We start from the raw sequence: 12071 nt of genomic DNA, 5'->3' as shown, positions 1-12071 counted from the left end.
ACCTCTAAAGAAATATTCTCCCAAATGTCAGAGGTATTTTATTTTCCTGGGAAGGAGTTGACAAGACTGAAATAAAGGGTAAAGAGGTGATATTACCAAAGTCTCTAAAGCTAATAAATATGACAATCATGTGAGGGATATTTCAAAAGAGCTTGAAGAAAGGGGCAGCTATTGAGAAGAATTATGAAATAAAGTGGCAGATATGCTGAATAGTAATGTGGAAACGAATAGGTAATGATGTTCTCATTTGTTTTTAAGTTGAAGGTGACACCAAGAAACTGAGGGCTGAATAGTCAGTTCTCCTCTTTCTGCTGTAAGAGGACATCTTTTAAGCCCTTCAAATGTAAAGTGTTGATTTTTTTTCTCAGTTCCAGGACCTTTTACTGAAGGGTAGAATTGAAGAGGAAATCTTTAGCAGTTTCATGTGAAATGATTTAGTAAATAATGGGAACGCTCTAAAGGTTTTAGCCATTTTGTAACAGTTTGAAGAGGGCAGGATTGTTGCCTTAAGCATTGCTAAAACATTCACCTGATAACATACAAATTGTATCATGTTACTTCAGTATATTACACTGATAAAAATTCTCTAATTAGGTGACCACTTTTGTGAGCACTATATTGATGCAAAGATTTTTGAGAAAATATCTTGCCCTTTTATTAAGAATTATGAATTATATGTATTTCTTCTCTTGTGGTCATTAAAACTAGCATGCCATGCATGTCAGTCATCTCATCCCTTGGCAGTGATGAGTTAACACCTGGACTTGATGATCTTAGAGGTCTTTTCCAACATAACCAGTTCTGTGATTCTACGCAACAAGCACTGCTAGAGTCAGCAGAAGTCATATGACTGAAGCACCAGTTACCACCTATGTATTCAAGGGAAATCACACAAGGTGGGCCTAATCATGAATTAAACATAGTTTCTTCTTGATATAACACACAGTTACAGATGCCTGCTACCAGAAGTGCTGGAGTATCTGTTTTCCTGCATGCACCTGGAGATGCAAGAAAAAAACATCTATTACCACAAGCTGATTGACTTGATCATATGAGGTGGCCAAACACCTATTCTTTTTCTCCCTCCACTTTTGTTTAACCAGGTAGGCTTTCCAAAAGTCAGGATCTGGACCCTTGTTTTATACTATATTTTAGTTCCTGTGATTTTGATTCAGCATGTTAGATGTATTTAAACTAAGACAGTGGCAAAAACAAAGAATGTGCTAGAAAATAAATACAATAAAATTAATGTGGAAACTTCCCTATTTTGTGCTTTGGTTTTGGTAGCTAATTCAGCATTTTCAAATGTAACTACATATGGGAATATATGATAACCCAACACAAGTAAAACCAACTTGCATTATTATTTAAATTTGAAGCATTCTAAACAGAAATCTCTTTTATCAGTTCCTCCTAGTTCTTCTGCAGCCATTAGCAGACTTCTGCAGATTCCAGAATGTTTTACAGGAAGATGAAAAATTAATATGGAATCTTGAAACCAGGTTATAAAATTGCTGTAATTCAGCCTATGTCCTGACATGAGTATTCTGTGCTAAAGACTACAGCTGACATTGCATCAACACACTGTTATTACACTGAACCCACTGGACTGATCCTCAGAGGTGCTGATGTGACCACCAATAAAATGTGGAAAGAGCATTTTCTGACTGTTTCAAAATACAGAATTTATTTTCCCTTAATCATTAGCAATTTACTTTTGTAATCTTTAAGTTTATAATGTGAGTTTTCCAAATACCACTTCTAATGAAAATTTCTAGTGTACTGTGAAATACATGGCCTCTGTTATAATTAATATTTCTGAGTCAAACAAAATATTTGTACAGAAAACTCTAATTCAAAACTCAGTATGAAAAGAAAGAGAGGCAAATCTACTCTCAAAGGTCCTATTCTGGACTCTCCTTTTGCTTTCAATGGGCTCAAACAACAAGCACTTTAGAAGCTCTTTTTTTATCCTGTTTTATAACTTGATTTAACTTAGGACCAAAGCTGATATACAGAAGCAAAAATGCAACTTTTAGTATAGGTTTTTAGAAGAATAGTTTTAATTAGACTAAGCTTCGGTTCCCAAATAAAACTGCACAGCAATCAAGAAAATAACTATAGTAGACTGAAATTTTCATTCAGGGTCAGATTAAATAGTGGAGGAAAGGTTTGGTAATTCAATAAGTTCCATCTCAACACTATGTTGAAACAAGAAGAATATCTGTACTTTGTATTTATGTGGCTCAATTTTGCTAAGGACTCCAAACTACACTTGCCAGTATCTGCTTGCTGGATTTGAAAATAGTTCTATAAGGAGATAATGACTGCAGAGGGCTCATTTTAACTGCCACTGAAATACAGCTATCTCTGAGATATATGTCAGCCTTTTTAAATGATAAAACCAGTATTAAAATAGACTACAAAATAGCACAGAAATGCTCTTTTTTTTCTGTATTCAAAAGGTGATTAGAGGTTTTCAACCTATAAATAACAGTTGTATAGAAAATACATTTGGTAAAAAATCCTTAAATCAGTAGGAATAAATATATCAGTTAATTCTTAATGTGCTAGGATCAGGTTTTAATTGCTGGTTTTAGTTAACTGGTGTTTTTTTGTTTTCATCCAGCTTTCCTCCCTACATTTCCTCCTAGTTCTCATTACTATCACTCTTCTTCTATTAATGAAATCAGTTACGTATTATAGTAGAACTTCATTCTGAGATTGAGAATACACAATAAATTAAGAGGTAATGAATAACTTAGGAAGCCCATAAGTTTCAAGTTGTTACCTGCACCTTTGTAAGCTAACAATGCAGTCTGCTGAATTTCTTCATAACATAACCAAATATACAGATATAATTTCTACATGTGCATTTTATATATGCACATGTACAGATATATATACACCCATTTCCATGAGAATGAAATCAAACAACTTGCATAAAGATATAAAGCTAATAAGATATGTAAATATGGGAAACAGACAAAATAGAATGCAAGGTCAGAAATAGTGATTCAACATCTGTATAATCAGTAACCACTCAGTCATTTCTGCCTCAAGCCTCCAGATTCCTTCAGTTCTATTGCAAAGATAATCTGTGTTATTTACAGGCCTCGGGAGGAGAGAATTCATCATGCCATGAATGCTTCTGTGGCTAAGTTACTTACAGTTATTTTCCTTATTTCTATGATACAATGAAAATATGATACATGACACTAAGATGCATTTTGTGGAATCTAAGGGAAAATGGGCAGTCTGTCCTTCTATGTCTGTCCTGTCTGCATCCCATCTTGTTGTTCAGTGACACAGATCTATGAGAGGACCAGCCCTGCTGGAATTCCTTGTATGCTATTTTCCAATACTTTGGAGCTCACTCTCTTTGAGTAACACTGTTCCTAAATCTATAAACTTGCCCAACTAAGATTTCAGACCCCAAGAAGGACACGATGAACTTCCACCACTTCCTTCTTTGACATTTATAACAGTACTCAGCATTTGTAATGCTGGAATTATGAAGCCATAGTAAATCTTACACAATCTGTGAGAGTAAAACAGTGCAACCATGAATGCAAATCTGCCCAGGAAAGGTAAACAATTAAATGTACAAATGTAAATGGTGTGTCTGTGTGTGTATGTTTATTTTACATAATCTTACTTATAGTCCAATATGATTGTCCATTCCATTTCCTAGAAGAAAAGCTGAATATTGGCAAGGAGATCTTCAACATTTACTACTACTACTACTACTACTACTACTACTACTACTACTACTACTACTACTACTACTACTACGTTTTTTTTCTTGAAACATGCAGGTGAAAACCTGTACATTACATATCATGCACCCTTCTATTTAGGTCCAAGATAACTGCCAAATATTGTCTCTTGAATTTTAGATAAAGGCAAGTATTTAATTGAGAAGGAAACATTCATCTGTGAAGTTGTTTTAAAGGCACCTGTCTAAAGCTCGTAAGAGTTCTGGAATTTTGCAGTAAGCCTTAGCACGGAAATTATATAAATAAAATAATGAGGTAAAGTATACGGCCTTGCAATAATTACTTTTATCAGATACCTCTCTGATTTGTTACTTAAATATTGCTTCTTCAAGTATCTCATGCCTTAAGAGCTGTCTTAAAATTGCAGAGGTCTAAGGAAAAAACAACCTAGACCAAAATTTCTGTTCTCTGACTGCTCTTTCCTGGGAAGTTGCTTTGGAGTAACTGCTAAGCTAATTTCCCACAAAGGCTTTGTTCTGTCCTTTCAACCTTAACCATTATGATCAGAAATACAAGCTGACTGATTACGCATCAGCAGGAAGTTGAACCTGAGAAGTCACAATCCCACTGAATTAGAATTGAAGTTTCCTATTAGTGGAAAAGGAAAAAAACCAAATTTTACAGCAGATCATAAAGCCTTTCTTATTCCTACCATTCCAATTTATCAGATTCTGTAGAATTAACATTGTATATATAATTCAGTTTTATAGATGTTTTCCTTTATTTATACTGTCCCTCTCTGTCTCAGCATCATAATGATGGAATCACTTGGCCGTGCTTCAGAGGTGCTTATTTGTTCCCTAGGCTCTTACTGGAGCCAGTTGAAATTGTAAATGCTCAATACCTCTGAAAATCAGTGTGTCCAAGACCCTTGCTTTTAAAAAGGAAGGGATGCAAGGCTATATTATTCTTCGTAACATTTTCTCTGAAAAGATGTTACAATCATGCAAATTGAGCCATCCCCACAGGATATTTCAAAACCTTTTCCAATTTCTTTGAACAAGTATATGCTTTGCTTTCTCGTTACTAAATACAAGTGCATTCAATGGTTTCAAATCTCCATTTTTTGGGGTTGACCTTCGCAGTACATCAACAACACTGGATATAATAAAACCGATTTTATTACAAGTGTTCACATTATTCAGTGCTTTCAGCCAAATGCAGACTATAAGGAATGAAGGATATATAAGAATGCAATGGTATGGAAGAGAAGGGCATAGGGAAGAGGAAGGCAAATGGGGAGGGGAAGGGGAAGGGAAAAGGTAGGGAAAAAGGTAAGGAAAAAGGGAAGGGAAATGGAAAGGGCAGCAGAATGAGAGAGAACAAGCAAATAAGTGGAGCATGGGCCAGTTCATGCTTTTTAAAATGTGATGTTTCAAAAACAGCGTCTAGCTTGGGAGACCCAAAGCTGCTGGCTGCTGAGACCCAGGATGTGCTAGTCACTCTACTTGCTATGTTCCTCAAATCTTTCACTAGACTGCTGCTACCAGTCACAGTTGAAGATAAAGGGCACTAAGCTAGACAGGCAATTGATCCTGCTTGACTTGTTGCTCAAAAACACCCACCCCACACACACAGGCAAGTAAAAAACCGTAGATACACTACAAGTTCCTGCTATGTTTATTGCACAAGAGTCTTGAAAAAGGTGGGATTTAAAAGCACATCCATGGAATTCTGTAAGTCTCCTGAGCTCGTGCTTGCAAATCGAGATGTTGATAACGGAGGTGAAGCTACAACCTGTCCCTCTTCAGCCTGTGTGGCTGCCTGGAGCACCCCGCTGCACATCGAGGAGCGGGCTGATAGTGCTCAGCGAGCGAGGGGCTATTTCTGTGTGTCAGCAAAGCAAACCAACCAACCGACACCCCTAATGCTGCCTCAGACTTGCCAACAGGAGTCACCGAGATGAAGGAAAGCCAAAAGACCGAAGACTGCATTAAGAAGGACTGCCCGGAGGTGCGGCCGCCCCGGGCGGCTGCGGAGGTCGGTGCCGGGCGCAGGTGGAGGCGCCCGGCGGAGGCTCCTGGCGGGGCGGCCGCCGCTCGGTGCCGGCTCCGCCTTGCCACTGCTGCCTCTCGCAATGAAAATGCGGAGACCGAAGGTGAGGTTCCCCTATGCGGGTCCCTAATGGCATCGGGCAGGGGAGGCAAAAGCGGTCCCTGCCGATGCTGCTGGGAGGGGTCTTGTGCCTCTTCACTGCCGCCCTGCAGAAGAGGAGGAGGAGCCGAGCGCCAATCGGGGGCACAGCGGAGCCTTGTCTGAGCCCTGAGAAAGGCGGGGGTAGAGAGGTAACTTTGCCCGCAACCCTGAAGAACTGTGTAGCTTGAAAAAACGGTGAGTTGCGGTGCCCGCTCAGCACAGCAAGCCCTGTGTCATCTGGGGGGCCTTATGGCAAAGAGGCATCGTGGAGGAGGTGAGCGTGTGTGGAAGAGCTGAAAAGGAAGAACGGCGTTGTCCCTTCTCCAGTCAGTGTGTCCCTGCCCCCCTGCATAGGTACACAAACACATGAACAAACATACACAACACACACACACACACACACACACACACAAAGATGCAGCAGCATCGATCATCTGGAAATAAGGAAATCTAAACCTGCTGTTACTCCCCGACCGTTCCCACTTCGGGGACAGAGCCAGCACCTCGCTGCGCCCATCTGAGGAAAGCCATCCACCAGTAACCCCATACCCATCACCAATAACACTAAGTCAAATCACTGGGAAGGAAGCGGTGGGGAGGGGCCGGCGGAGCATGAAGGGAGAGGGACTTGAGGTGGGAATGGGGTAGAAGGGATACTGCAGAGGTGACTGAAAGAAACAGGGCACGCTTTGTCCCTGCTAAATATTCCCACATGCCAGGTACCCATCACTGGAAATGGAAACGCTTTCCTTTTTCTCATCACTTCTTCTGTCAATGAGCCATTTAAAATCTCAGTGCTTCATGTCCCTTTCATTTTGAAAGCTGCCCTTGTTCTGCTTGTCACAACTGCAAGAGGGGAACGGAGGAACAACAGCAACGGCAAAGCTTCATTTTAGCCAGGCAGACAAAAGAGCCGACCTTGGTGCTCTCTGTCTTGGAGTGAAAGCTAAACAGAAGAGAGGGAGAAGTCTTGCGGTCATTTTGCCCGATTTCCTTCCACTAACAGATTGCAAGCATTTTTTTTTTTTGGTGGAGGGAGGTGCCAAACCGAAGGGGTGCAACTATCAGTGATTCCTCTACTAAATCCCAGAAGGCAAAGCTCACTGATGCTGCCTAATTTTTTCCCCCTCACTTATGGCGTCTCCTTCCCTTTCTGTAAGGGACTTGACAGTGGAGGTTTCCTATCCTTAGTCCTCCAAACTTGTTTTTTATCTCCCGTGTCTCAGTGGTGCTTCTCATTTCTCCCATGGTGGGGGAGTGAGGGAGAAAGGGAAGGAGCTTTGCTGGGTGTCTCACACATCTAAAAGGAAGAGCACAGGATTCATGACCCACTGTAGCTGGCCAGAAATCACTCTGCTTGGCCTTTTCTAAGGTTGGGTTGTGGATTCGTTTCTTTGTTTTAATGCCTTCTATGCCTTCTCTCAATTTTCGATGGTGCCATTCCTTTGCCTTTTTACTCCATGGATATTCAAGGAAGATTTTACGGGAGATTGTTCCAGGGCATGATGGAATATTGTGTAAGCAGGATTTTCACTGAAGAAAGTACAATTCCTTTTTACTTTAGCTCTTCATATCACCCCTTCCTCAGAGGTTCTGACAATTTCCTTCCCTCTGTCTTCTCTTACTTTCTTCTCCCTTTTCTAATCCCTTCCAAGTATTGCTGCAAGGTTCCAAAGAGGCATGAATTTATGTGAAGGGGACTTTTTTGTTTCTATTAATACATCCTAGGAGTCCTTAATTAGTCAGATATGAGCATGGTTTCTTAAGCATCCTGAGATAGTTTGACACTTGTAACACTGGGAGAGCTGTGGATTGAGACTGGAGAAATGGTGACAGGACGATGACAAAAGTAGGAAGGGCCTGAGGGACAGATATCAAGCAAAGCTGTGGAAGTGATCTCGATGACAGGAATGTCAGCAAGAGTTTGGTGTTATGATGTGGTGCTGTAGACCAGCAGAAGTGTTTAAGCAAGAAAGGGTATGGGCTAGAGCTTGTGGAGGTGGGGTGTGGTAAAAAGGCCTTGCTAGTCAATGGTAAAGCAGATGTAGAATCTGGAGAGTCATCTTGCTCCCAACATCGGGAAAATGGGCAGGTATTCATTCATTCTTTGCCTCTGCTTTCTGGGGGCACAAGTGTGTGCTGAGACAAAGGGAATGTGAATCGAAGTAAAATGCTTTCATTCATGGGAGTGGGGAAGAGAACTAAATATAAATGCCCAGAATAGATGCTGTGCTGCAGTGAGTCTAAGCCAGCTCTGTGGAGCTTGGCTGCCTAAAGGAACCCACATCCAGGATGTAAAATCTGACCTACTGGCTCTGCAGTTTCTGGGAGAAGCGCCCCACTCCGAGGGAAGTCTAGGGAAACTGCCCTCGTCAGCATGTGGAAAGCTTAGGCCCTGACAATGGGGAGGAAGAAAAAGGGACAGTTTTGCAAAGCCCGTATTTTTCCTCTTTTTCTTGGGCTCTTTCTGGTGCTTCATCCCAGCTTTTGCCCTCAGTGCCCGGCTTTTTTCCTTCCCCCACCCCCAAGGGCAAGCGAGGCGGCTCTCAACAGGTGCTGGGGAAGCCGCTCTGCTCCCGCTGCCGCGCCAGCCCGTCCCTCGGTCGGATGCTGCCGCCCCGCGACTCTCGCTCACAAAGCAGCCGCCTCGGAGCGGCGCCGGAGCCCCCGCTCGCCCCCGCACCGCGCCCGCGGGGCGCCGCGGAACGCACGGCGCGCCGGGCCGGCCGCCAGCCCCGGGGCTGACGAACCCTGGCACCCGGCACCGAGAACGCGCTAATGGCAGGGAGCCGAACCAGGGAAAAGAAATGCCCCCAAAGCGCCCGGTCTGCGCTCATAGCAAAGCATCTTCAGACCGGGGCAAAGCGCTGGGAGCGGCTCCCTTCAACAGATGCAAACAGAGAGAATGTGCCTGTAATTAAAATGTGCATAAACGTCGCAGGTAAGCCCCCTTTCCCTTGGATACCCCGCGTCAGGATAACGTGGGATGAGGTAAAAAGCCCTCGACACCCCCCTCCCCGTGAAACGCGAAATGTCTTTTCCACGCGATGCAAATTGGGGGACAAACAGCTGCAAAGCTCTACAATAAACTGTTTCATCCAAGCCAGAGCCAGTTCGGGAAGGCACGCCTTTGAATGCCACCCCCCCTCAAAACATCTTCTTCCTACTCGTGCAGGCAACCTCTGTAGGCGATAACCAAGTCTAAAAACTCGGAGAGGATCGATAACGTCTACTAAATATTCTGGGAGTATACGAGTGTGGCAGGGAGGAGGGGGATAAAAGGGTGATTAATCGGATATTAATCACTGGCCACAAACAAGGGGAGATTATTTCGGGTAGGCAGCCGACTGTTCGGAGTTGCAGAATAGATCCTTTTACTGAAGGCACGCGTGATGGGATCGGCACTCCACTGTTTAGCGATGCCTGTGTAATTCTGCAGGTGCACATTATTCAAGCCACATATTTCTTCTTTTCTCTGTGGGTAGCATTTCCCTTAACTGTCTGCAAGCACAGACTTAGTGGAGATATTTATGCCGCTAACTAGACATTTCCTTTTTGCTCTTCTTTCATGAACACGGAACCAAGAAGAAAGCAAAATAGCCCTTGCCCCAGGAAAAAAAAAAAAAAAGAGAGAGACAAAAAGCCTAAGCCAGAACCCCTCACATACATCAGGGAAAAGTGACCAAAGAAGGAGAGAGAAAAGGTGTCGATCTTTGCACCCAGCGACAGACCATGCCTTAAAGGCTGAATTGCCAACGCACCTTTCCGACAGCCTGGGAGCCCTGCATGCGTACAGACAGCCGAGCGTGAAGCGCATTTCGGGCTGTGAGACGGCTACGCATACGCTGGGCTCCCCCGTAACTTTCCCCACGCAACGGGTTAAACTAATAAGTGCATCGATACAGGCATTCCCGCAAAGAGCCCGCTGCTCGACCGAAAACCAGAATTGTAGGTAATCCCCCCTCCACCCTGCACGATCATCATCGTCACCTTAAAAAAGTCATCCCGTGGGATTTGTTTGAATATACACTAGTTAGAGGCTATATGAACCAACTCACGTCTCCGTTTGAGCATACTGCAAGAATATTTATTGAGCCTCAGCTCAGTCACTGCATTGAACGCCAGCCCTGGCAAGCAAATACATTTTCTATCTCCGAGGAGAGCTCTGAATCAACTCCTTCTTTCCTCCCCGCTTTAGCGATCGTTTATATATTTCCATTGCAAAGTACCCAGGATAAAAATATAAAATAAGAGATAAATATATTTTGAAATACCCCTTGGTATAAGGCGAGAGCTTGCAACGCCCTGACCGAAAGCAAATGGACCCCTAAAAATATACCCCTCAAATACTACCCTACCTTTCACACACGAAACCATCAATAAAAAGACGAGGTTCCAAAATGTAAATCCACTTTTAATCTCCATTTTCTTCACCAGGATGAAGTCCAGCCGGCCACATTTAGTACATCCCCTTTCCCAAAAGTCTGCTAATTTCGATTCCTTTGCACGAATTTCCCCTCTGCAGATCCCTTTCATATTATTCTTGAGAGCTCTTAATTCCTATTCCTCGGCCAGGCGCAGCAGAGTTGTTGCTGTTGATGGTGCGCGGTCACAGCTCGGAGTGAATGGTGTTTCTGGGATACCACAGCAACCTTGACGAGGACTCAACCATCTCTCCAACGGGGGCACAAAGTCTCAGCTACTCTCGATCGTGTCTTTTCCTTCCCCCACCCCCCGCTACCCCAACTCCCTGCACAGCCGAAACCCACCACAATCCTGGCTCCTTACAGCATCCACCGGGAGCCACGGGAGAGCACCTCAACGCTCAGACGCCCTCATCAATAAACTCCAAACAGTATTTGCAGTCGAGACTCTCCCCCCACCCCCTCGTTCCCTCAAGAGGATCAGTTCTGCCTGGGAGAGCGGCTCGGGAGATAACGGAGTGGCGGGTGTCCCCCCCCCCTCGCCCGGAGGAGCCTGGGGCGGCCGGGCTCGCCCATCCCGATCGCTGCTGCCTCGTAATTAACCACGCACGTGCGGTGCCCGGGGCTGCCACCGCCGCACAGCCCCCACCGCCCGGCCCGCCCGCGCCCTCGGGCACACACCCGGGGGGCGCGGGCTGATGGCTCTGCGCGGGGACGTAAATTACAGGCCGAGCGCCGCGGGCGCAGTGGGGGAGCGGGCACAGCCCCGCTGCCCGTGCCCGCAGCCGAGGGGGCTGTTTGCCCCGGCGGGCGGAGTAAGGGGGTCCGGCACTGGGGCTCCGGCACTGGGGCTCCGCGGGCGGGGCGGCGGCTCCCGGCGGGCCGGGCCGGGCCGGGCCGGGCCGGGCGGGGAGCGGGGGCGGTGCGGCCGCGGCTCCACCAGAAGAGCGATGGCGCCACCTACCGGCCGCGCCGCCGGCACCGCTCCGCGGGGGCGGGGGCGCCGCTCGGGGGGGCCCGGCGGGGGGCGCTGAGGGGACCCGGATCGGCGCCCGCGCCGCGGCTGCCCTGCCCTCCCGGGCTGCCCTGCCCTGCCCTCCCGGGCTGCACTGCCCTCCCAGACACCGCGCCGGGGCTGCCCTGCCCTCCCAAACACCGCGCCGCGGCTGCCCTGCCCTCCCGGGCTGCCCTGCCCTGCCAGACACCGCGCCGGGGCTGCCCTGCCCTCCCAAACACCGCGCCGCGGCTGCCCTGCCCTCCCGGGCTGCACTGCCCTCCCAGACACCGCGCCGGGGCTGCCCTGCCCTCCCAGACACCGCGCCGCGGCTGCCCTGCCCTCCCGGGCTGCCCTGCCCTCCCAGACACCGCGCCAGGGCCGCGGGCGGCGGCTCCCTGCACTGAGGAGGGGGCGGGCAGGCACCGGCTGCGGTGCGGGGGCGTGCGCACGTGGGCGGCGGTGCGGGGGTGTTGTCCCGCGTGTGCGAGGGCGGTGCTGGTGCGTTTCTGTGCCTGAGGGGATGTGCGCCGTGCCGGGCCCTGTGGTGCGGGTGCGTCCGGCAGGGCATCGTCTGTCGGTGCATGCGGGGGAGGTTTCCTGAGGGCGGCAGTGTGTGTTTGGGTGCGCGTGTGCCTGTGAGGGTTCTGTGCTGGCACGTGTGTCTGTGTGAGCGTACGTGTGTGTGTGTGTGTGTGTGTGTGTGTGTGTGTGTGTGTGTGAGCGTACGTGTGTGTG

General features: G+C 46.9%; 1 protein-coding gene across 4 annotated transcripts in view; it reads right to left on the bottom strand.

Annotated features, from left to right (window-relative positions):
* Positions 1-10460, bottom strand: part of CSMD3 (CUB and Sushi multiple domains 3) — a 619378-nt gene extending 608918 nt beyond the window's left edge. For all 4 annotated transcript variants that reach the window (XM_051812144.1, XM_051812141.1, XM_051812142.1 and 1 more), the window contains exon 1: positions 10274-10460. In XM_051812144.1, coding sequence (XP_051668104.1) covers positions 10274-10451 — 178 coding nt within the window. In that variant the 5' untranslated portion in view covers positions 10452-10460. The remainder of the gene's footprint in view (positions 1-10273) is intronic.
* Positions 10461-12071: the final 1611 nt, after the last annotated feature.

The sequence above is a fragment of the Manacus candei genome, unplaced genomic scaffold, assembly GCF_025592945.1.
Source record: "Manacus candei isolate 608988 ecotype Guabito, Panama unplaced genomic scaffold, ASM2559294v1 h1tg000085l, whole genome shotgun sequence".
Taxonomy (NCBI): Eukaryota; Metazoa; Chordata; class Aves; order Passeriformes; family Pipridae; genus Manacus; species Manacus candei.
The sequence above is the reverse complement of the archived record's forward strand: the minus strand, read 5'-3'. Positions and strand labels throughout refer to the sequence as shown.